General features: G+C 43.6%; 3 protein-coding genes across 4 annotated transcripts in view; 2 read left to right on the top strand and 1 right to left on the bottom strand.

Annotated features, from left to right (window-relative positions):
* Positions 1-16,993, top strand: part of LOC120815120 (uncharacterized) — a 106,929-nt gene extending 89,936 nt beyond the window's left edge. The window contains exon 9 of the mRNA XM_078099818.1: positions 16,316-16,993. Within this exon, the coding sequence (XP_077955944.1) occupies positions 16,316-16,474 (159 nt within the window). The 3' untranslated portion in view covers positions 16,475-16,993. The remainder of the gene's footprint in view (positions 1-16,315) is intronic.
* On the bottom strand, positions 2,676-6,016 carry LOC120814977 (CD48 antigen). Of its 2 annotated transcripts, none has more exons than XM_078099824.1 (4): positions 5,878-6,016; positions 4,002-4,307; positions 3,613-3,924; positions 2,676-3,401 (listed from the first exon to the last, which is right to left on the bottom strand). In XM_078099824.1, the coding sequence occupies exons 1-4, from the start codon at positions 5,933-5,935 to the stop codon at positions 3,232-3,234; spliced, it is 846 nt and encodes a 281-aa protein (XP_077955950.1). In that variant the 5' UTR covers positions 5,936-6,016; the 3' UTR covers positions 2,676-3,231. The 2 variants fall into 2 exon arrangements, with proteins under 2 accessions (XP_077955950.1, XP_077955951.1); XM_078099825.1 differs by lacking the exon at positions 5,878-6,016 and adding an exon at positions 4,924-5,608.
* Positions 13,345-15,295, top strand: LOC120814867 (CD48 antigen). The gene is made up of 3 exons (XM_078099834.1): positions 13,345-13,487; positions 14,298-14,603; positions 14,685-15,295. Exons 1-3 carry the CDS (start codon positions 13,430-13,432, stop codon positions 15,068-15,070), a joined length of 750 nt encoding a protein of 249 aa, XP_077955960.1. The 5' UTR covers positions 13,345-13,429; the 3' UTR covers positions 15,071-15,295.
* Positions 16,994-23,703: the final 6,710 nt, after the last annotated feature.

The following is a 23,703-nucleotide window of genomic DNA, read 5'->3' as shown; positions in this document are numbered from 1 at the left end:
CAGACCCGTAAATCCAATAACAGTGCAAATGTTCAGTGGCTGGAGGAGGGTGTGTCTTACATATACAATATATTGCCTGTTTTGACATACATTTAAAAACTCCATAGTATGGTATGATTTAATAAACCATGAAAAGTCATACTATAGTAAGTCATAAAGCATTTAATCTCCTTGTGGGTTGTTCTGTTGTTGGGTCGAAAGGATTCTTCTTCAAATATTCAACTTTTGAGGGAAGGGGAGAGGGTTTGAGGTGTGAGAGGAGGAGAGCGGAGCGGTGAGGAGACGTCAAGAAGGAAATGAGGGAACAAAAGAATCAAATGCAACCAATAAGACAGAAGAAAGGGACACGAGAACTGCTGGAATGGGGGAGAAAAAAAGGGGACAAAGGGTGAGAGAGGTGAGGAAAGAGAAAATAGACGACTGTAGAGGATGTAGGAGGGGAGGAGAGGATACATTTTGAAAGGAGGACACAGAAGAGGGAGAGAGAGATGGAGAGGAGAGGAAGGGAGGTGGTAGGAGATAGGAGGCAAAACAGGAGAGGAGAGAAGAAGTAGAGGAGGAAAAGTGACTGCATGGCTGAGGAGAAGACATGAGGAGAGGAGAAGATGTGATGGAGGACTCAGGAAAGGAAATGGACTGAGGAGAGAGGAGGAGAGGACAGGAGAGAGGATGGACTAAGGAAAGGAAAGAAGAGGAGAAGATAAGGGAGGAGAGGATGATTTGAAGAAAGAGCAAAGACGAGACTCGAGGAGAACCGAGGACGGCAGGAAGGAAAGACGTCCAGAGGACATTGGGACAATATTTCACGGTGTTGTGCTGTGAAAACGGAAATGTGAGACTCCGTAAAGGACGTAGTTAGCAGACCAATCACAGCCTTGTGCGCTGAGGGAGGCTTGCGTCGCTTTCGACGCTAGTCTGGAAAAATGCGTCGACACGCGCAAGGACGCAAGGAGGTGTGAAAAGGCAGCAAGGAGGCAAGGGGGTGTGAAAAGGCAGCAAGGAGGCAAGGGGGTGTGAAAAGGCAGCAAGGAGGCAAGGGGGGCTTGAAGCATAAACTAGGCTTTAGAGCAAATGGTAGAAAGGACGAGTGGTAAAGCTGCTTCCTTCCACCTACTGCAACATTTACATTTTTAGTTATAAAACCTGGCGTCGTTTTCTAAGAAATGATTAAACAGAAGTTCAGAATGTTTCCATTTGAGGGGTTTTGTCAGCTGCTTGCGAGAATGACCCTTTTGACCTTCCTGCCATTTGTTCCTCATTCTGTGTGCTAATAGCAGACCTCTTCCTCTTCTACTTTCAACGGTGCATTGTTACATCTCCTGAAGCTTTATTCAACGTTAATCATGCACGCCATGAAACTTTAAACTCATTTCACCAACAGTAGAAGCGGAGCGTCGTCACTACCAGACGCCATTGTTTGCTGACTTCGGACGCGTTCGCAAGTTGCGTTGCTGTGAAGGCTGGACGGCTCGTGGGGAGGGAGGGGGAGCTGTGATAGGTGGAAATGTACGGTGGCCCTGAAGGGAAAAACACAACAGCAAATAGGAAAACACAACGACATTAACTCCTCACGGAAAGGGGAGGGCCTTATAGCAGATAGCAGAGGACGGACCCTTCTGATTGGACAGACGGACTGTCTGTCTTTTAACCCTCTTAATCCGAAGCCTTTCGCCGGCGACGGAAAGTGACATGGAGGATTCAAATTACCGTGACGCCTTAACTATTTGCATCGGATTCTGAAATCTGAGAAATGCCGCTTTCTAGATATTCTGTCAATCAACATATCATTGGCGGGACTGAGAGTCTGATGAGGGGGGAAGTGACGCAGCAGAAAGTCACAGAGAGATGACGATGTTTTACGAGTGTCTCAAAAGTGTCCTACTAGTGTTTCACCATTGTTTTACCGGTGTTTTGTTAAGATATATTTAGGTGTTGTAAATAAAAGTAAATAAAGGGGGGGGGGGGGGGGGCCGCGGACGCTACTGCCGGTGAACGCCGCGGGGGCTGCTGCCGACTCGGCTCGGGGACCGGAGTCCGATTCCTCAGGATGTGTGGCGGGAGCGCGTGACGCTTGAGAGACCTGTATCATTTCCTTTTAAAAGACAGACAGACAGACAGACTGTCCAATCAGAAGGCTCGGTCCTCTCCTATAAGGCCCAACCCTTTACCAGGTCCGTCAATGATTAAAGAGGAATGTTTCCCCAAATCCTGGAATTCTGCTGGAAGTTTGCAGAGTTATTGAAGCTTTCTGTGTTTTAGTTCATGTGATCTGCTTTAATGCTGAAATATTCTCCTCTACACAAACGTGTCACGATTGGAGATGTTAGTAATCACATATTTTACATTTAAGATCAACGTAGAAAAAGCAAGAAATGCTTCTGTTTTATATTTTTATTATTTTAAAAAACAAAACACGAATTAAATGTTTTAACTGTGACAAATATATAAAACAGAAAATTACGAGATAATTGTTTTTATAATTTCAACTTTTATGTCATTTTGACTTTCTAACCATTGTATTTGTTTGGTGGAAAGAGGAATTCACAGAGACGAATATGTGAAACAGCAGAGAATTTAAGAAATATATTTGTCCATAACATTTCGTCATCGTTCAGTGTATCAAGTGTCTTCACTATAATAACATCACATATTGATTCTTTGGTAAAAACTCACAGTAAACCAGAGAGGAACACGAGACCTTTTAATCACTGAAACACAAGATCAGTATGAAGCTTCAACAAGTTCTAAGTTTCCACCCAAAACAAAACCTGCTGAACAGAATTATGTACAAGTAAATACTGTACATGCAGACACATATGCAATGTGTATTTATTGGTCAATTGGACCGTATGCAGTATTACAGTATATTTAAGGTTATTTGCTTACATATAATTGGTCTTGATTATACATTCAAGATAACATTCACCAAAAACATATTGACATGGTCTTGTGTGTGTGATATATTGTGTATAATCAATGGATTATCAGCATTTGTTTTAAAGGTGAACTATGATTTTTACATGAAGTTTTTTTTATTGCCAAAATGCATCTTTGAGTCCACGTTTTTAATGTCTTTCCTTCACCAGGAAATATGTGCAAAGCTGAATTTATAAATCCTTTAAATCCTAAATAGTTTGCGTCCATGTTTGCTGCTCTGCGCTCGTCTTCCTCTTTTCTTCTCCTGGTGTGTTGCTGCCACCAGCTGTGAGTCAGTGGAACATCATCACGGGTTTAGAAGGTGACCTTTAAGTGGGAGCTTTCCTCCCGGGCAGCGTGACGTGTTTGACATCCATTTCTTTGTTGGTGCTTCTTGAAGTCCACGAGGTGAACAGTGATGACGGCAGACACCATGATGATCAGACCCACAGAGAACACCACCATCTTCACCAGGAACACGGAACCTGAAACACACCACAGGTGGATTCATCACAAACACAACACGTCTGTGCTTTCTGCTTGAGTTTGTATTTAACCCCTGCGTCCCTGACGAGGAGCTTTAGAGACGCAAAGAACTCAGAATTCACTCAGAAAACACACAATCGTTTCTTTACAACACAGAAAGTCTGAAACTACAACCTGTTATCAGGAAGTCGTCTCCTCTTTCAGTCTTACCAGCATGTTCGGGGCAAAGGTGTTCAGCAGGATTTGAGGGGCAAAAGTGTTCAGTCGTATTGAAGTCGTGGGTCCAGTGAACCTGGTTGCTATGGTTACAGATGATCACGTTGTTCAACAGGTAGACCTGGAGAGAAGCCCCAGAGGTCGTGACCTCTGGTCGCTCTCCTCCCTCCTGACTGCAGACCCGGTCGGCACATCTGAAAGTCCTGCTGATGTGAGAGTTTTGAGTCCTGCAGGTCACATGGAGGTCACATGACTCTGAGCTGTTGTCCACTCGGTCCGCGATCAGTTCAACTGGAGACACTGGTCCTGAGGGGGGGAGGTTTCTGTGAAGAGTTTATGAAACATGGCGGCAGAAACTATCAGTGAAATGTTTACAGACTCACCTTGAACTGTGACCTTGTATTCAGTCAGTAGTTTGTCTCCTTCAAGTGTTCCTGCTACAGCAGAATAAACTCCACTGTCGACCTCTTGTACATTCTTCAATATCACAGAGAATTTATTCTCAGGAAACTCAAACCCTCCAGTGACATTATGAATGACAGTTGGTTTCCCACTAGGATCAAATCTTACTAAAGTGACTGTTTTATTGATTTTCCAGTTAACAAGTAAAAACTTCTCAGGAGGATCAGCATGAAGCTTGAGGAGCAGATCACGTCCCTTCAGCACAAACACAGGAGTCACAATGGTTCCTGTAAAAACAGTAGACACATGATACAATAAACATCACACACAATATGTGATGAATCATTCACTGCCGAATGTTACTCCATCACTACACTTTATTTATTACACATTGAACCAGCGGTTCACCTTCAGCTCATCACTGCTTAACATGAAGTGACAGAAGTCTCTTCAAATGTCTCACGTCGTCTCTTCCTGAGGACACAGAGAAGCTTAACAGCAGAAACTAAACCCACTGAGAGCAAGTTGCTGCTCAAAGTTCTTCTTCTTGACGTGACAAAGTATTTCCATTCTGTCTCTTTGTCCTCTTTCCCTCCGTCTCACCACACTAATGTCCCCCAGCATCAGCTACACTGAACATGGACGACTTTAGAAAATAAGACGTCCACAGACTGAACGCTGAAGGAGTTAAACTCTGAGAGGAGTAAAGGTCAACATTTGTCTTGGAGGGAAAGAAGCGTTCAGCCCGTTTCAACAAGTGGTGAGAAAGTGTCTAAAACAGGTTGTACAGCAGGGGTCTCAAACTCAAATCAGCTGCGGGCCAGATGCAGCCCACTTCAACCGAACGCGGGCCAGACTAGCGTCCGAACGGCATGGTCGACAATAACACAACTTAACACTCACTTTCAAAAGCAGTCATTGAACCCCACCCTGGGGGATCGGTCCGAATGAGACTACAACACTAGTCCTCCTTTAACTCAGCGGGGGAGACCTAAGGTCATGTGACCGTGGAATTCCTTTATAGCCAAACGTGAAGTTACGTGAATCGAAGCTGCGTAGTAATGGACGGAGACGCTCGTCGGTGACGTCAGATGCTTCATGTGTTGTTAGTGTGAGTCGTAAAGGAAAACTTTATTAAACGAGCGATGCTAACGGTTAGTCACATGATCACCTGCGCGAAAGAGGGCAGGAAACTGAATTTCACCCTCCTGCTCTCTGCACCTCGGCCGACACACACGACCCGCCCCCCATGTCAGTCACATGCATGCCACGTTCACTGGACAAGCACACAGTAGGAAACCAGAACATCATAACATGTCCCACACAGCAGCTGACAGTGGGGTTACAGTATAAAACTTGCGGGCCGCACTAACATTACACTTTCATATTAAGGATGGGGCCACAAAATATCGTCCCGAGGGCCGCAATTGGCCCGCGGGCTGCGAGTTTGAGACCCCTGGTCTAAAAGCACCTGAATGTTTCCTCTGAATTACACACATCTTCTGTTGGGACGGTACGATAATAACAGCATATGGAAGGTTTTTAGATGAAACGGCGAAAGAAAGCTTTCCCTCAAACGGGAATCCGCAAACGGAAGCTGAATGTGTGTGTGTAAATATGGAAAATATCAATACAATATATATATAGTATGTTCATATTGTTTACTGAGACAACTTCCTGCCTCTGAGCTCAGTACAAGAAGGAACAACACGAATCCTGATTAACCACAAAGAAACACAGAAAGATTCAAAAATACATTTTTAACCCAACTTCTATTGTAGAAATAGTGCTGCAGTATAAAAGCTTTGACCTTGAAAACAAATCGACAACAAAATACATATAAAATAAAGTCCTCACCTTGTGCTTCACATAATGTCAGCAGAGAAACAAAGAGAAGCTCGACGCACGACTTCATTGTGCAGAATGAAAGTATGATGATGAAACGAGTGGAGAACGTTTTACTTCCCTTCGAAGCAACAACCAATTACTTCAAAGATTGTTAAAATGAAGCCATATATGTCTCTATGTGGTTGACTTGTAACTACCGTCACATCATGACGTGGGCTCATATTTTATTATTAATGGTCTCTTCACAACATCAGCTCCGACTGCTCGTCTGTAGGAACTCTGTACGGCCACCAAACAAAATACTCTAATTAAACCAGAGAAATGTGTCCTTCTGCACTTTAAACACTAATAACATTCCACAGTTTTTAATTCAGTTAAATGTCATTTAACAAAAACAAACAAGTTCCCACATGTTTAACTCCATCATCTTCATCATTGCTTCATCATCATCACACATTTCCATCAGAATATCACCTTTGACTCAAAGATCACTTTCACATCCTCAGCACGTCCTTGTTGCCTCCACTGAAAAACGAGGATTCGACTAAATATTCATTGTTAATTCAATGTTAGTAATAAGAAATAGAAGTAGGGTTCCATGTCACACAGAAAGAGCTTCTATGAATAAAGTAACTGCTGCGTTCATATCCAGGTCACAGCCGTTTGAAATTAAGCTTTTCCCACTTTTGTCGTTAGTTTAAAGCAGCTGAGAAACAGAAACAGAAAATCCACATAAGCTTTGTTGGAATGATATTTAATATGAAAGTATTTTAGTTGTATTAAAAAGCACATCTTCCCACAGCAAGATCCCAAGTTCAACAGCTGAGGTGCAAATATAATATAAAGTGCTAACTGTCAATAACTGACAAACTGAAATACAATATATTCAACCTGAAGTTTGTAGTTATTCATTCACAGGAAGCGCTTTACCTAACATTTTACAGATTATCGTCATTTTGTCTTTGTGAAATTAAATATCATGGCAGTGTTTTTTGGTTCTGTGAAACTTGCCTTAACATCACTCATTGGTGTTTTTTATATTATATACTGACATGACACAAAAAATCATGAGACTATTATAAATGTGTGTATTAATCATGATTATTTTAGGGAAAGTATTGTAGGTTCTAGCCCGTCTGTGTTAACTTGTGTTAACCAGATTATTCTCTTTTTGATTTGACAAAAAGGGGAGAAGCCAAACGAGACAATGGGGCTTCACCTGCAGCTCCCTGATTAGATCAATTTTGTTATCCTTGATTTCATGGGGGGGTTTACTGTGCAAATTAATAATTCTACCTGCTATTTCCTTTGTTATAAAGTGTGTGTGTGAGGTGTGTGTGCACTCGCCACACTGAAATAGAAGCAGTAGCTGCAGTCAGCAGTGTGTTAGGCCTTCATGTGAGTTACAGTCGTCCTCCATGTTTTATCTCCCCAGACGTCGTCCAGAGGTTCCATTCAGTCTAAAAGTGTCCGAGCTGTTTCCACGTGATGTTTCCTTCCACTCCGTCACCGTTCACACGTTGCTGATGCGAACACTGAGGGGAGTGTCTCTCGCCCGGCCTCGTTCCCCCCCTCTGTCCCGGTAGTTCTGCTCCAGACGGATCTTCTCTGGATCGGACACATCTGGCACGGGCCCGGCCCCGTTGCTCTGGTACGCGCGCTGCGGGCTGCACGGTTTGAAGACGGCCGCCGTCTTGGTCTTGGCCACTTTGTCGAAGAAACCGAAGTCCGCCACGTACTTCCCCGATGGGGAGAGGGAGACCACGGGGGGGAACTCGTAGCCCCAGAGGATCTCATCCGACAGAAACTATCAGTGAAATGTTTACAGACTCACCTTGAACTGTGACCTTGTATTCAGCTAGTTTGTCTCCTTGAAGTGTTCCTGCTTCAGCAGAATAAACTCCACTGTCGACCTCTTGTACATTCTTCAATATCACAGAGAATTTATTCTCAGGAAACTCAAACCCTCCAGTGGAATTACGAAGGACATTTGGTTTTCCATTAGATGCAATTCTTAAAGTGACTGTTTTATTGATTTTCCAGTCAACAATTATAACAGGTCTTCAACAGGGGGCCGCCAAATGTTTTTTTTTAAACTATTTTTTCCCACAAATTTAAATGTCTTCACAATCAGAATGTTATTCATGGTCTTTAAATACAAATTAAGACGTCATCTTTCAGTCCACAACACACACATTCAGCTTCTCAAGCTGCTCACTGGTTCATTCACAGGATCACATCGCGTTGAAACGAGAGGGAGGTTCGTTTTCAAAATAAAACAGGAAATCACGAGACACGAGACAACTTGACTAACCCCGTTTCCTGGACATGACGTTAAATCTACAGACTGTGGACACAGCAAGTGGACGTGAGCCAGAGGACGAGCACCACGCCACAAAGTACCTCACCTGCTCCACTTTAAAGGCCTTATTCATATCATGTGAGTGTGTCATAGAGGAAGCTTTTCATCTCTGCTCCCTGGAACAAAACCAACATTTGAGAGAATAAAAAGGACCAAACATTATTGTCAATAAACTACATGAATATAAAATGTTGTTTGTACTGTGTGTGTTAGTTGCGGTTTTGCTTCAGTTTAACACCTTTAACGTATCTTGTCGATCACTGCACTCGCAAAGACAAACACTTCCTTTCTTTTAAAATGTTCCCTCTGAAAATAGAAACTGTGTCAAAGAAAGAGGAACCTGCAAAAGCAACTTTTCTCAGAAATCATCCTGCACATTAAATGATTCTGATGAGCAGCGTCTAATGGCAGAAACATGTTTGAACATAAATAAAATATTAACATACAATATAAAGAAACAAAACAAGTAACTGACATGAATGAAAGACGTGGATAACAGGGAGTAAAGAGTAAATGTTTACATACACATTTGTATCAACAACTTATAATGTAAATCAGCGATTCCCAAAGTGTGGGCCGCGAGAGGTCATTTACAATAAATAAATAAAAAGTTTTTAATTTTCAATTTTGAAAAGTTTGAAATTAATCTAAATATATGTATGATGCGGCACATTAGTTATGTGAAACATTAATTGATGAAGCACAAACAATTTAAACGAACAGATTGGTTAATCGGTGGATCCATACTGGTTGTACACTCTGCCAAACACGCCAAAGCTCGTCTATGACGGCGAGATGCTGAGCGGCGCTCAAGCGCGTGAGATACGGAGCTGCTTTCAGGGCGCGTCGGAGAAACAAAGCTGTCGTTCTCGCCGAGCACTTCATGAGATTAAAGAACGAGAGACGGCGCCCTTTTCTCTACAGTAGCTGAACCATCTTAACGGGGAAATAAATTAATCTAAAAGCAGCCGAAGATTTAAGTCGTGGATGGCGAGGGGGGCGGCGGGAGCGGACGCACCTCGCAGTATCGATCGGACCCTGAAAGCACCGTCTCCAGCAGAGATTCTCCTCGCGAGCAACGAAGTTCACGTCTCGCAAGCGAGCAAATACCTTGCGCGAGACGTACTTTTGCTGGCGGATGTTTGATTTACGCGCGCGCATCAACCTGATTTGCGCTCTCGAATTTTGACAGTGATTTGCGCTGATAGACTGCAGTATCTTATGCGCCTTATTGTGCGGAAAACACGGCACATGAGCTCCGGAGAAAATGGTATACAAAACATACATTGGCAGAATAATCAGTGTGCTTTCTAATTCTAGTTCTTACATGAGATCTCATTCAGTTCAGTATAACTTGAACTTAATTTAAGATATGCTTAGGCTATTTAGAGTCTATGCGCCTGCAATGCACTTGCATAGCAAACCATTGCCATCTGCTACTTAGCATAAGCTGCATGGCTGAACTGTAAATAACGCACCCTATAACATTCCAAATTGCAACGCAAAGACATCAGCGGTTAGGCTCGATGTTTTCTCCACGATACAGTGAGCACCAGTGTGGGGGTTTAACATTTACTCTATAAAATTAAACACGGTGTTAACTATGGTAACAGGCTGCCAGCAACACTGATAACCACTCCGTTGCTACTCCGATTGGTTCCAAAGAGATAACGTTTCAAATAATAACCTAAAAACAATTAATTCTCTCCCAGGTTCGCTAGCATGATGCTAGTAATGCTAACAGTGACTTCCAGTTTGCAATTATTTGATGGGATTATGTCAGTTGACACTCTCAACTGGCTGTCTGGATGTCTAGTTGGAAAACAGTCTTAATATAATTAAATGTAAGCTATGATAATATTCTGAATGTTTTATATTATTTCTTACCGAAACACAGGAGCTTCTTTCCTTCACGTCTCCTGGAAGGATAAAAAAGTGAATCCTCGCTCGTGGGTATAGCTCCCTTGAGCGGAACGCAAGCGTGCCCCCCACTACTGGTATTAGTAGCCCTAACTTCATGAGGGTTATATAATACATCATGAAAAGTCACACATATAGTAAGTCATAAAACATTTAATGTCCTTGTGTGTTGTTCTGTTGTCGGGTCGAAGGGATTGATCTTGATTTCTTCCACAAGCAATCAACTTTTTATAATTTGAGGAATCGCGTCATTGGCAACGAGCTCCCAAACATCTCGGTGGACCCCTGATTAGTAATCGAGTCGTACCTGAACTGTGTGGCTCCATCGTTGCGTCTCTGACCCCACAGACCACGTGACTACAGCTACAGCCAAGGACATCCATCAGGAGTCCATCAGGAATCATCGCTCCACCTACTCCTTTTCTTCCCTTTAATTCAGGTTTACTTTAATGCCTCCTGGGGGGGTGAGGTGGCTCCTGTCATCCCCACTGGTCCAGAGGACATGACCGGCCCGGCCGCAAAGGTGAAGAAGGCCACTGGTCTGGGTCGGAGACGTGTTATATAGGTGGGGGGGATTAGTTTAAAGTGAGACGTTAAGTTCCAGAGTGTCATGGGGTGATAGAGGGTTGAACTCAAAAGCAGGATTCAGAGGATCCATCCATCCATCCATTGTCAAACCGCTTATCCTGCACACAGGGTCGCGGGGGGGCTGGAGTCCATCCCAGCCAACTTCGGGCGATAGACAGGGTACATCCTGGATTGGTCGCCAGCCAATCGCAGGGCGATTCAGAGGATAAAAAGATTTTATTTTGGCAGCAGAGGGACTTAAATAGTTTGGGGTCCGTGGCCGGGGAAGATGCTGGAGAGGCAGAGAGGCACAGGGGTCCAGGCGGCAGGAGCGGTGCGGTAGATAGAATCCACGCTGGAGGGAGAGGTAATGATCCGGCTGGCTGGAGGAGTTCTCCCAAGCCGCGGAGGGCGACAGGGGAAACCGGGGAATTTGTAGGGACAAACAAAACAGCAGATTGCTGGTAGCTGGACCTGTGGTGTCCTACGAGAGGAATCCTCAAAAGGACCTGCTGGATACTGCCAGAGGAAGAATCGACCGGAGAGACCTTTTGGACCGCCCTGGACTACGGCTCGACGTGTCGATCAGGAAAGATAAGTCCGTGCAGAAACACCTCTCCTGACTCTCTGGATTATCCAACTCACACTCGCCACCTCACACGCACCCCCATCACATTTCTCCCCCCCTCCACCAGGTGGGGGCTGGACGGATCCAGAGTTGGCGGACTTCGAGCTGCTGGTGATCATGAGCGCCACGATTGAGCCGACCTCGGCCACCTGCCAGGTGCGCACCTCCTACCTGCCGGATGAGATCCTCTGGGGCTACGAGTTCCCCCCCGTGGTCTCCCTCTCCCCATCGGGGAAGTACGTGGCGGACTTCGGTTTCTTCGACAAAGTGGCCAAGACCAAGACGGCGGCCGTCTTCAAACCGTGCAGCCCGCAGCGCGCGTACCAGAGCAACGGGGCCGGGCCCGTGCCAGATGTGTCCGATCCAGAGAAGATCCGTCTGGAGCAGAACTACCGGGACAGAGGGGGGGAACGAGGCCGGGCGAGAGACACTCCCCTCAGTGTTCGCATCAGCAACGTGTGAACGGTGACGGAGTGGAAGGAAACATCACGTGGAAACAGCTCGGACACTTTTAGACTGAATGGAACCTCTGGACGACGTCTGGGGAGATAAAACATGGAGGACGACTGTAACTCATATGAAGGCCTAACACACTGCTGACTGCAGCTACTGCTTCTATTTCAGTGTGGCGAGTGCACACACACCTCACACACACACTTTATAACAAAGGCAATAGCAGGTGGAGTTTTTAATTTTCACAGTAAACCTCCCCATCAAAACAAATAAAACAGTGATCTAATCAGGGAGCTGCAGGTGAACCCGATTCGTTTGGCTCCTCCCCTTTTTTCCAAAAGTCAAACCAAAAAGAGAATAACCCGTAAGTTTACACAGACGGGTTCAACCTACAATAATTCCTATAAAATAATCATGATTAATACACACATGCTCCACACATTTATAGTCTTATGAATTTTAGTTTCTTCTCAATTCTCTGTTTATAATATAAAAACACAAATGAGTGATGTTAAGGCAAGTTTCACAAAACCCCAAAACACTCTCATGGTATTTTTATATTTCCTGTTGTACAACGACAGAAGACCTCGAGTTAAAGACAAAATGACAACGCACTGTAAAATGTTAAATAAAGCACTTTCTGTTAATGTAGAACTACAAACTTCAGATTGAATATATTTGTGTTGAAGCCTCGACTGAGTCTGTCGATGGTTTGTCTGTTATTGACAGTTAGCACTTTATATCATGTCATATAAACACCTGATGTACATTTGCACCTTTGGAGGATCAGCTGCTGAACTTGGGACCTTAATGTAGGAAGATGAGCTTTTTGATGCGACTAAAACACTTTGATATTAAACAACATTAAATTTGAAGCGGTCACACACATTTGAATAGACGTTTCATTCCAACGAAGCTTATGTGGATTTTCTTTTTGTGTCTCAGCAGCTTTAAAGTAACGACAAAAGTAGAAAAAGTCTCAAACGTCTGCGACCTGAATATAAACATCAGGTCATTGTGGTTTGCAGCAGTTACTTTATTATTAGAAGCTCTCCTCTCTGTGTGACATGGAACCCTACTTCTATTTCTTATTACTAACATTGAATTAACGAATATTTAGTGGAATCCTATTAAATTTCCCCGTCGAGGCAACAAGGACGCGATGAGGACCAGAGGTGAGTGCTGAGGATGTGAAAGTGATCTTTGAGTCAAAGGTGGTGATGATGTTCTACTGGAAATGTGTGATGATGATGAAGCACTGATGAAGATGATGGAGTTAAATATGTAGGAAATCGTTTGTATTTGATAAATGATATTTGATTGAATTAACATCAAGCTGTGGAATGTTTATAGTGTTTAGTGCAGATGGACACATTTCTCTGGTTTAATACAAAAGTATTTTGTTTGGTGGCCGTACAGAGTTCCTACAGACGAGCAGTCGGAGCTGATGTTGTGAAGAGACCATTAATATTAAAATATGAGCCCACGTCATGATTTGACGGTAGTTACAAGTCAACCACATAGAGACATATATGGCTTCATTTTAACAATCTTTGAAGTAATTGGTTGTTGCTTTGAAGGGAAGTAAAAAGTTCTCCACTCGTTTCATCATCATACTTTCATTCTGCACAATGAAGTCGTGCGTCGAGCTTCTCTTTGTTTCTCTGCTGACATTATGTGAAGCACAAGGTGAGGACTTTATTTTATATGTATTTTGTTGTCGATTGGTTTTCAAGGTCAAAGCTTTTATACCGCAGCACTATTTCTACAAGTTGAGTTAAAAACATATTTTTGAATCTTTCTGTGTTTCTTTGTGGTTAATCAGGATTCGTGTTGTTCCTTCTTGTACTGAGCTCAGAGGCAGGAAATAGTCTCAGTATTAGTTTACTATTTTCATTTAAAAATCTTCCGTAATCTCCACGTTGTATTCAGTGAATATTCTAAGTGTCCCAACAGAAGACGTGTGTGATTCAGAGGAAACATTCAGGTGCTTTTAGACACTTTCTCACCACTTGTTGAAACGGGCTGAACGCTTCTTTCCCTCCAAGACAAATGTTGACCTTTACTCCTCTCAGAGTTTAACTCCTTCAGCGTTCAGTCTGTGGACGTCTTATTTTCGTCTGAACATGGACGTCTTAAGTCGTCCATGTTCAGTGTAGCTGATGCTGGGGGACATTAGTGTGGTGAGACGGAGGGACAGAGGACAAAGAGACAGAATGGAAATACTTTGTCACGTCTAGAAGAAGAACTTTGAGCAGCAACTTGCTCTCAGTGGGTTTAGTTTCTGCTGTTAAGCTTCTCTGTGTCCTCAGGAAGAGACGACGTGAGACATTTGAAGAGACTTCTGTCACTTCATGTTAAGCAGTGATGAGCTGAAGGTGAACCGCTGGTTCAATGTGTAATGAATAAAGTGTAGTGATGGAGGAACATTCAGCAGTGAATGATTCATCACATATTGTGTGTGATGTTTATTGTATCATGTGTCTACTGTTTTTACAGGAACCATTGTGACTCCTGTGTTTGTGCTGAAGGGACGTGATCTGCTCCTCAAGCTTCATGCTGATCCTCCTGAGAAGTTTTTACTTGTTAACTGGAAAATCAATAAAACAGTCACTTTAGTAAGATTTGATCCTAGTGGGAAACGAACTGTCATTCATAATGTCACTGGAGGGTTTGAGTTTCCTGAGAATAAATTCTCTGTGATATTGAAGAATGTACAAGAGGTCGACAGTGGAGTTTATTCTGCTGTAGCAGGAACACTTGAAGGAGACAAACTACTGACTGAATACAAGGTCACAGTTCAAGGTGAGTCTGTAAACATTTCACTGATAGTTTCTGCCGCCATGTTTCATAAACTCTTCACAGAAACCTCCCCCCCCCCCTCAGGACCAGTGTCTCCAGTTGAACTGATCGTGGACCGAGTGGACAACAGCTCAGAGTCATGTGACCTCCATGTGACCTGCAGGACTCACAACTCTCACATCAGCAGCACTTTCAGATGTGTCGTCCGGGTCTGCATTCAAGGGGGAAGAGAGCGACCAGAGGTCACGACCTCTGGGGCTTCTCTCCAGGTCTACCTGTTGCACAACGTGATCATCTGTAACCATAGCAACCAGGTTCACTGGACCCACGACTTCAATACGACTGAACATTTTTGCTCCTCAAATACTGGTAAGACTGAAAGAGACGACTTCATGAATAACAACACCCCCAACGGTTACATTATTGGACGACAAAGTACACCCTCAAGTACCTTATTGCTTTTACCTTAATTGTCCGCTTGCGAAAGCTCGCATTGCCTGACACTTTGAGGGATTTCCGGGTCTTTTTTTTGGGCAATCGCCACCGAGCTAAAAGCTAAGATGTCAACTAACGGTTGTGCAAAAGCTAACCTGTTACTTTGAGTGCGCAGTGATACGGAACAATCACTCTCAATCACAATGCTGGAGTTCATCTCCCTGTATCATAAAACAGCTTCAACCATTAATCACTATAAAGGTCGGTAGAAAAATGTTTTAATTGAAGAAATCAAATGATTTCTTACTATAGATCACGTTAAAGATGTTTTCACAATCCAAATTTCAGTCCGTCAGAAGCACATCAGGCTGTGAACATGTGACACATTCTCAGCTGTGCTGCGTCATTTAAACCAGGAAGACTCTTCTGATCTGGTTCTTGTTTTGTTTTACAGATCCTCTCCTTGTCTGGGTGATTGCTGTTTGCACTGCTGCTCTGACTCTCATCCTAATTGTGGTTCTAATCGTCTGGCTTTGTATTGATCGAAGGAGAAGAATCAGTAAGTCCAAGTTAACGTTCCAACAAATAATCTCAACATCTGTAAAATCCTCTTTGTTTCCTCTACATAGAAACTCAATGTCTCCAAGTCCTCCATAACTATGTACCCACCTGTTTGGTTAAATAGCCCAATATCACAAATCACAGTTTGCCTCCGAGCGCTGAACAATCTGTACAACACAGGACGTCTTTTACTGCATCAGATAAGGAAACACGTCTGTTAAAATATACATGTGATATTTTACCAAAAGGTGCTTTTTATCTCACTGGGATTGTCATGATTTGCTGTTTTGATACAAACATCCCAACACATCAAATCCAACACGTCAACATGTGCTTCTGTTTGAGGATGGAGTAAATTAGACACCACCCAAAAGATGGAGTCACTTTATCTGCAGCTCAAGTAAAGTAAATGTACAACAGTTCAGATCTTTAAAGGGCTGTTTGTTCTTCTTCTATCACTGACCTGCAGGTTCAAGAAGGAGCGTTGATAATGTCATTTATGAAGCTGCTCAGGTAAGCGTTACGTCTTTTAACATCAAAATTGAGAAATGATTTTAGAATCAAAACTTTGTGTCAAAGTTGTTTCCAGGTTTGTCCACAGAGAGCGAAGTATTTAAATCAGTGACTGTTAATCATCAGGAGATGATTCCCCACGAGGAAGATAGCTCCATTAAGAAGTAGCAAGTAACCTTTTCTTACGTATGTGATTCATCCTGCAGGACGAAACATCTGCACCTCAGAACCCAACAAACGACGTCACCTACAGCTCGGTGAAGTTTCACGCTCGATCTCCTCAGGCAGCCGCGGCGACAGGCAGGAATCAGTCAGAGAGCCTCTACGCTGAGGTGAAGAAACCCGGCAGGTCCTTCAACGATTAAAGAGGAATGTTTCCCCAAATCCTGGAATTCTGCTGGTAGTTTGCAGAGTTATTGAAGCTTTCTGTGTTTTAGTTCATGTGATCTGCTTTAATGCTGAAAAATTCTCATCCACACAAACGTGTCATTGGAGAGATTAAAAATCATTAAATGTTACTAAACATCACACACATTTAAAAGTACCTTTTTTTAGCATCACAATTCAAGGTCTTAGTAATTAGATATTTAACATTTAAGATCAATGTAGAAAAAGTAATAAACATGTTGTTGTCCTGCAGGAAGCTTCAGCTTTGGTTCCTGGTTTGATTCTTCATGTCACTTTTCATCTGATCATTTCCTAAAGAGCAACGATTTACACTTTAGACTTTTAAGGCTTCACCTGATTGGTGAGATTTAAGCTGCATGATGCTTCTGTTAAGTATTTTTACTTGGAGAAAAAAAAGTAATCAAATCAAAACTGTGATGAATGTGTGAAACAACAGAGGAAAAAAGCTTGATTGGCATTAAATGTTTTATTTTTCCATAACGTATTTCGTCATCATTCAGTGTTTCAAGTGTCTTTACTATAATAACATCACATATTGATTCTTTGGTAAAAACTCACAGTAAACCAGAGAGGAACACGAGACCTTTTAATCACTGGAACACAAGATCAGTATGAAGCTTTAACAAGTTCTAAGTTTCCACCCAAAACAAAACCTGCTGAACAGAATTATGTACAAGTAAATACTGTACAAGGGGCGGCACGGTGGCGTGGTGGTTAGCACTGTCGCCTCACAGCAAGAAGGTCCTGGGTTCAATTCCGCCCAGTGGCCTTTCTGTGGAGTCTGCATGTTCTCCCCGTGTCTGTGTGGGTTCTCTCCGGGTTCTCCGGCTTCCTCCCACAGTCCAAAGACATGCGCTGGGGATCAGGTTAATTGGGGACTTTAAATTGCCCGTAGGTGTGTGAATGTGAGTGTGAATGGTTGTGTGTCTCTGTGTAGCCCTGCGATTGGCTGGCGACCAATCCAGGGTGTACCCTGTCTATCGCCCGAAGCTGGGATGACTCCAGCGACCCCGCGACCCTGTGTGCAGGATAAGCGGTTTGACAATGGATGGATGGATGGATAAATACTGTACATGCAGACATATATGCAATGAGTATTTATCATGATTGTAAATTGAACCGTGTTCAACCGTGTGCAGTATTATACAATGTGTTACGGTGCGACACTAATTCACCTTACTGGACAAACTGGAGCGCTGAGGGAGGAGGGGGGGAAGGCTTCCGTCCTGTGTACCTAAACATGGTAACCGTATCTGTTGTACAGTAGACACATGATACAATAAACATCACACACAATATGTGATGATCATTCACTGCTGAATGTTACTCCATCACTACACTTTATTACACATTGAACCAGCGGTTCACCTTCAGCTCATCACCTCTCAATGGTTGCAAGACGTCTCTTTAAATGTCTCTCGTCCTCAGTGAAACATTTAAAGAGGTGGAACAAATGTTTTAAAGTTTTTGCAATTTCAAAAAATGAAAACCTGTGGACTTTCTTTCACCTTGTCCTTCACCCAAACTATTTTTCCTCACGCTTTAATCAGAGAAGCCATGAATGTATTTAGAAAATCAGACAAGTGATTATTTCCACAGACTGCAGACTGAGGGAGTAACACGAGTAAAGCTTGTGTGATTGTTTACTAGCTTCGATCCTTTTCTGCTTCTTTATGTGTTTAAATAAGAAGAAAACGTTGTTGACAAAAGTGTTTCAACTTTTATTGTGTTTGTATTGTTAAGGCTTCCTATTATAACATTTATTTTAGCATCCTAATAAGATTTTGGTACCGTTTATTTAATCACTTAAATTGTTCTACTGATTCTTTGGCTCTAATTCTTAGTGTTGAAAAGAAAAATGAATTTTTTGCAAAAGGGAATTTTTTTTTTCATTCAAGTCAGGAAGCAGATTTTTTTTTACCCTTCAAAAAGTCTAAAACAAACTTTATAAGATTCATATTAACTTCCCCTCAATGTTTTCAGAAATCTACTTCTTTTTGTTGGAAAAACTATTATTTATTATATTATTGTTCCACTTTAGTACGACAGAGAGTCTGTGTTCTTTCACATAGTCACATGTTGTTCTGAGTCATCTGATAATCAAGATTTTTGTGCGTCGGTGTTTTTTTAATCTTGTGGTGCCAAAGATAATCATCTACATCCAAGGTCGACTTCCAGCACCTGGGTTTTTGCACACAGCAAGTGGACGTGAGCCAGAGGACGAGCACCACGCCACAAAGTACCTCACCTGCTCCACTTTAAAGGCCTTATTCATATCATGTGAGTGTGTCATAGAGGAAGCTTTTCATCTCTGCTCCCTGGAACAAAACCAACATTTGAGAGAATAAAAAGGACCAAACATTATTATGTCAATAATTTGTGTCAATACACTGTATGAATATAAAGTGCTGTACTGTGTGTGTTAGTTGACGTTTTGCTTCAGTTTAACACCTTTAACTTATCTTGGTAGCTCACTGCACTCGCAAAGACGACCACTTCCTCTATAGGTCCATATTTGAAATGTTCCGTGACAACAGAGAACGTGTCAAAGAAAGAGGAACCTGCAAAAGAAACTTTTCTCAGAAATCATCCTGCACATTAAATGATTCTGATGAGCAGCGTCTAATGGCAGAAAAAAATGTTTGCATATAAATAAAATTTAAATCTACAATATAAAAATACAAAACGTATTTACAAACGTATACAAAACGTAAAGTAGCTGACATGAAGGAAAGAAGTGGCTAACAGAAGTGGCCTCCTCTCCTCTGGGAGGCGCTACAGGGAGCTCCGTTCCCGGACCAGCAGGTTCAGGAACAGCTTCATCCCTGCGGCTGTTACTCTACTGCAGTGTTTTTTCAACCAGTCAGGTGTGCCGTGAAAAAAAACTTTTTTTACATACTGTCACTTCATTGGTGAAAAAAAAGAGCCAACTTATGTTTGTGTGTGTGTGTCGTCGCGCTGTTGGTGGTATGAAGGCTCAATACTCCCCTCTGCCTGTGGGTGGCGCTACGCAGAGTAATTTATAGGCAGATTTGCTGAGGCGACAATTTAAAAAAGTGAGATTGGCTGGCGCATGCTTCTGTGTTTGCGTCGTTGCGTCGACGCACTCGCTTCACTTCATGGTTCTGCGTGTGTTGCAGAGCGATTCACCGCTAGAACCACAGGCAGAGTGACATGTTTTGTTGAAGACGACCTAGAGAGTCACGTCTATTTATTTATTTATCATAGACTTTATTGCCCCGTGCATCCACACTGCTGCTTTTCATCGCGGACACATTTGTCCCGTATTTTCCTCCACAACTTTGTGCACCTCTCGACCGGCGTTTGCGGCGATCTCCCTCCGTGAATCCAACCCGCCAATGACGGCTTGAATAAGCGGTCATATTTACGCATTTCTTCCGACAAAAGTTCTTCAATCTGATCCGTTTCTCTCGTAAACATCCTCTGTTTTAATAATGGCGGTGTCGGGCTATGAAAGCGGAAATGTGAGACTCCGTAAAGGACGTAGTTAGCGGACCAATGGCAGCCCGGTGCGCTGCGGGAGGCTGCGTCGCTTTCGACGAACGTCTCGACACACGCAAGGACGCAAGGAGGTGTGAAAAGCGACGCAAGGGACAACGCAGAAGCATAAACTAGGCTTAAGAGATACCTGGGCATAAAGCCTGTGCCATCTTGGCATTAGGATGATGTTAAGTTTAATAAAGCACATAGAACACGCGTTTCCCTAATTTCTTAGAGTATATTATGCTCATGCTGAAACTATGTTTGGGTTTGATTTTCATATCATTTCCGGTTGTTGGTGTGCCGTGAGATTTTTTCTGTGTCTTTTTGGCTGTTGGTCTCCAATCACAACGCTAGTAGAACTACCTACAGCGTCGCAGAAGCTCAGCGAGTTGTTGAAGTTTGCAGCATTCGTGCTAAATGCTAATGGCCTGGATTAAAACACTTGCTGTTCTCATCATTTGCTTCGGTCATGTCTGATGGTGGCTAGCCGGACTTCTAATATCACTTGTTTTCGTCTTCTTTAGGAAGCGTTGTGATTGGAGACCAACAGCCAATCACAATTGACCTTCTTTAATTCTCTGATTGGTTGGTTTTGTGGCACAAATACAACGCTGCTGCAAGTCGAGCGAGCGCAGCGTGAAGAGGTGGAGAGAGAGCGCAGCACCGGCTGCCTGCGCGCCGAAAACCAGTTTGTGGAGAGGACACCTGAGTAAACTGCGCGCACGGAATATGTTTTTCTTTGCTAAAATATAGTTCTCTGTGCTCTGTGCTCTGACCGGTATAAAAAAACAACAACAGTAGTCTCCTCCCTCCTGTCGCCCTCTTGGCCAGGTGACGGAAGTGTGTCAGTCTTCCGCGTCACTCACCCTGCGTGGTTGCTCGTCGCTGCTACAGATCCCCGGCTGTCGGAGCCGCGTAGCTCCCTAACACAGAGCGACCGCCACGAAGCTCGCCGAGCGGCGTGATCGCCCGAGCTGTCTCCTTCACGGCGACGTCAGTAACCGGTTCGAGTGGGACTGGGCGGTCGTACCGGAGGATCTTGGCCACCGTTAGCAGTCCAACTAGCTGCTGTTTTGCCTTCACGCCTTCTGCCTCCCTTGGTTTGCGTACATGTGTTTTTTGGACTGCGTTGCCTCAATTGTTTTGGGCCGGACCGCCTGCACCGTTCTGCTCGGACGGCTTTACCCGGATGAACAATTTTAGCGTGATGTTCGATCTTCCCCTTGACTTATTGGGTCGACGGAGTTATCTTTTTTTTCTTTATTGTTTAGTTTGTTGTGTATTTTTGTTTCTTTATAACCGGGTGAGTGACCCCGGTCGTATGTACGCGTGTTTAACGTTTTGTTGTTTGTTTATTCTTTTTAGAGCTGAACGCCGAAGGTGGTGATGTGGTGTCCCGGTGGTGTGGTGTCCCGGTGGTGTGGTGTCCCGGTGGTGTGGTGTCCCCGTGGTGTGGTGTCCCGGTGGTGTGGTGTCCCGGTGGTGTGGTGTCCCGGTGGTGTGGTGTCCCGGTGGTGTGGTGTCCCGGTGGTGTGGTGTCCCTTTGCTCGTTTGCTGTGGTCTTTCGTTTTCATTTGTTTTGCTGTGCTCACTATTTTGTTTTTGTGTTCCCGAGTGTCTTTCCTTGAAACCTCCCCCGCTGCCCTCGTGTCCCTCCACAACCACTGGTAAGCCTCAGCGTTCATTATTTTGTTTATTATTTTTACCATTATTACCCCCATTAATTCCCCTTTTGTTGTGGAGATTGTGAGCGTGTTTTAAATTGTTTTATGGCTCCTGGTATTTCATTGTAATAAACTTATAACTCCCTTTTGTACATTGAACCACGTCTTTGGCATCTTTTGTGATACTTACCTGCGTGACCTTATTAGTTAGTATTCTCTGGGTGAAACTCTCAGGGTGGCGTTGCTGGTCCCTGTTCTGCCACAAGGTGGCGCTGTAGTAAAATTGCCATAACTTGGCGCGATTATGTAATCTCGTGCTGCCACAAATTGGCGTTGCTGGCAGGGCTTTGAAAATTTCAAAAGCCAATACGTGTGTTCAATTGGATTTGCTTTTTGTTTTTTTTCTGTTTATCTGCTCGTTTGTGGTCCAGTGCTTCGTTTGTTTCTTTTTGTTTTCTTTGTTTTTGTGTGTCATAGGCAAAACAGCAGCCGGTGCTCTCTCTCTTCACCCCCGTCTCATAACGGTAGGGTTCCCCCCTTAAACGGTTGGGGTAAGTATGGAGCAAGAGCTGCAAGAGTTGAGGGATTAAGTCGCCCAGTTGAAGGTCGACAATGAGAGGCTTCGCCTGGAACAGGCTGCGGCCGTGGTTGGGCCTAGTACGGTTCAAAGTTCTACATTATTGATCTGAAACAATAGACGACTTCTTATTTCCTCCGCTCCTTTTCTTTTTCTTCCCGTTAATGGATCAATACCGCTCTACCGCCACAAGATGGCGACATCATCGAACATGAAAAACGAAACCCTTTCCGACTTCTCTGCTTCGGCGACACAAAGGCAGTGACGTCATCTGTGGAGGGACAGAATGTGTGTGAAGGACAAATGTATTGAAACGCATTACGTCATCCTCCACTAATATAATACATCTCAGGGTGTTCAGGTCAATGTAAACAGGTACAATGCATTATGGCTCAATGCGGTACACCCCATGACTCACTCTCAACCAATCAGAATGCTTGATTTCATCTACCTGTATTATAAAATAATATACGATACGGACATGAAACATAACCTGCAGTCAATGTGGAAGCAGCCAGTAGAATGGTGCATTTATGCTTCTCTGTTGAATTCATATATTTGTGAATGTGACCTGTAGGAGCGGTCGGTAAAATCAACGCGCATTTGCTCGTATTGTCACTTCAATATTCTTTTATTCATTGTTCGGCAAAAACAACCTAAATCACACTCATAATAAACGGAGAATTCAATGCGTAATGCGGTCAAAAATAGTATCTCCTTCCGCTCTCGAAATAGAAAACACACCTGGCCTTACTCAGGTGACATTTAAATAGCCGACGCCCCCTGACGTCATCATTACATCACCACAAATAAATCAACAGAAAAGGCAGTTTCATTATGCACAATACAAATGTAGTGGAATGGCTTCTACATGACCTTTAAAGAGTCAGAGCCTCCGCAGCCACGAGCCTCAGCGCGCATCACTGTCCACCTGCATGTCACTGCTCTCGTGGGGCTCCGGTGTGCCGGTGGTGTGATGTGTTTGCTTCTTGTGATACCTCTTGTTGTCCACTAGATGGAGACTGTGCACAGGTGTAGGTCGCTGGGGAGCCTGGAGATTTACACGTGGTGAAACATCTTGTTCACCAGCAGATGGAGGCTCTGTGCTTCTGGCCCCTTTGGACCACTCAAGGGGTGTTGGAGCCATAATGCAGCTTTTGTTTCTTTTGAGGGAATCACTGGGTGAATTGGGACATGCAGTTCCTACATTTGAACACAGGGTGGCACATTACCATAGAAATCCGTATGTATGTATGTCAAAATTTGAGAGCGCAAATGAATCTAGTTTATGCTTCTGCGTTTTCAGATAGACACAAGAACACGCAGACGCAAGAGCCCCTTGCGTGTTTGCGTGTTCGTCGACCCATTTTTCCAGACAAGCGTCAAAAGCTACGCAAGCCTCCTGCAGCCCGCAAGGCTGCGATTGGTCTGCTAACTACAT

The sequence above is a fragment of the Gasterosteus aculeatus genome, chromosome 3 (genome assembly GCF_964276395.1).
Source record: "Gasterosteus aculeatus chromosome 3, fGasAcu3.hap1.1, whole genome shotgun sequence".
NCBI lineage: Eukaryota > Metazoa > Chordata > Actinopteri > Perciformes > Gasterosteidae > Gasterosteus > Gasterosteus aculeatus.
This window is presented reverse-complemented; position numbering and strand designations above follow the sequence as displayed.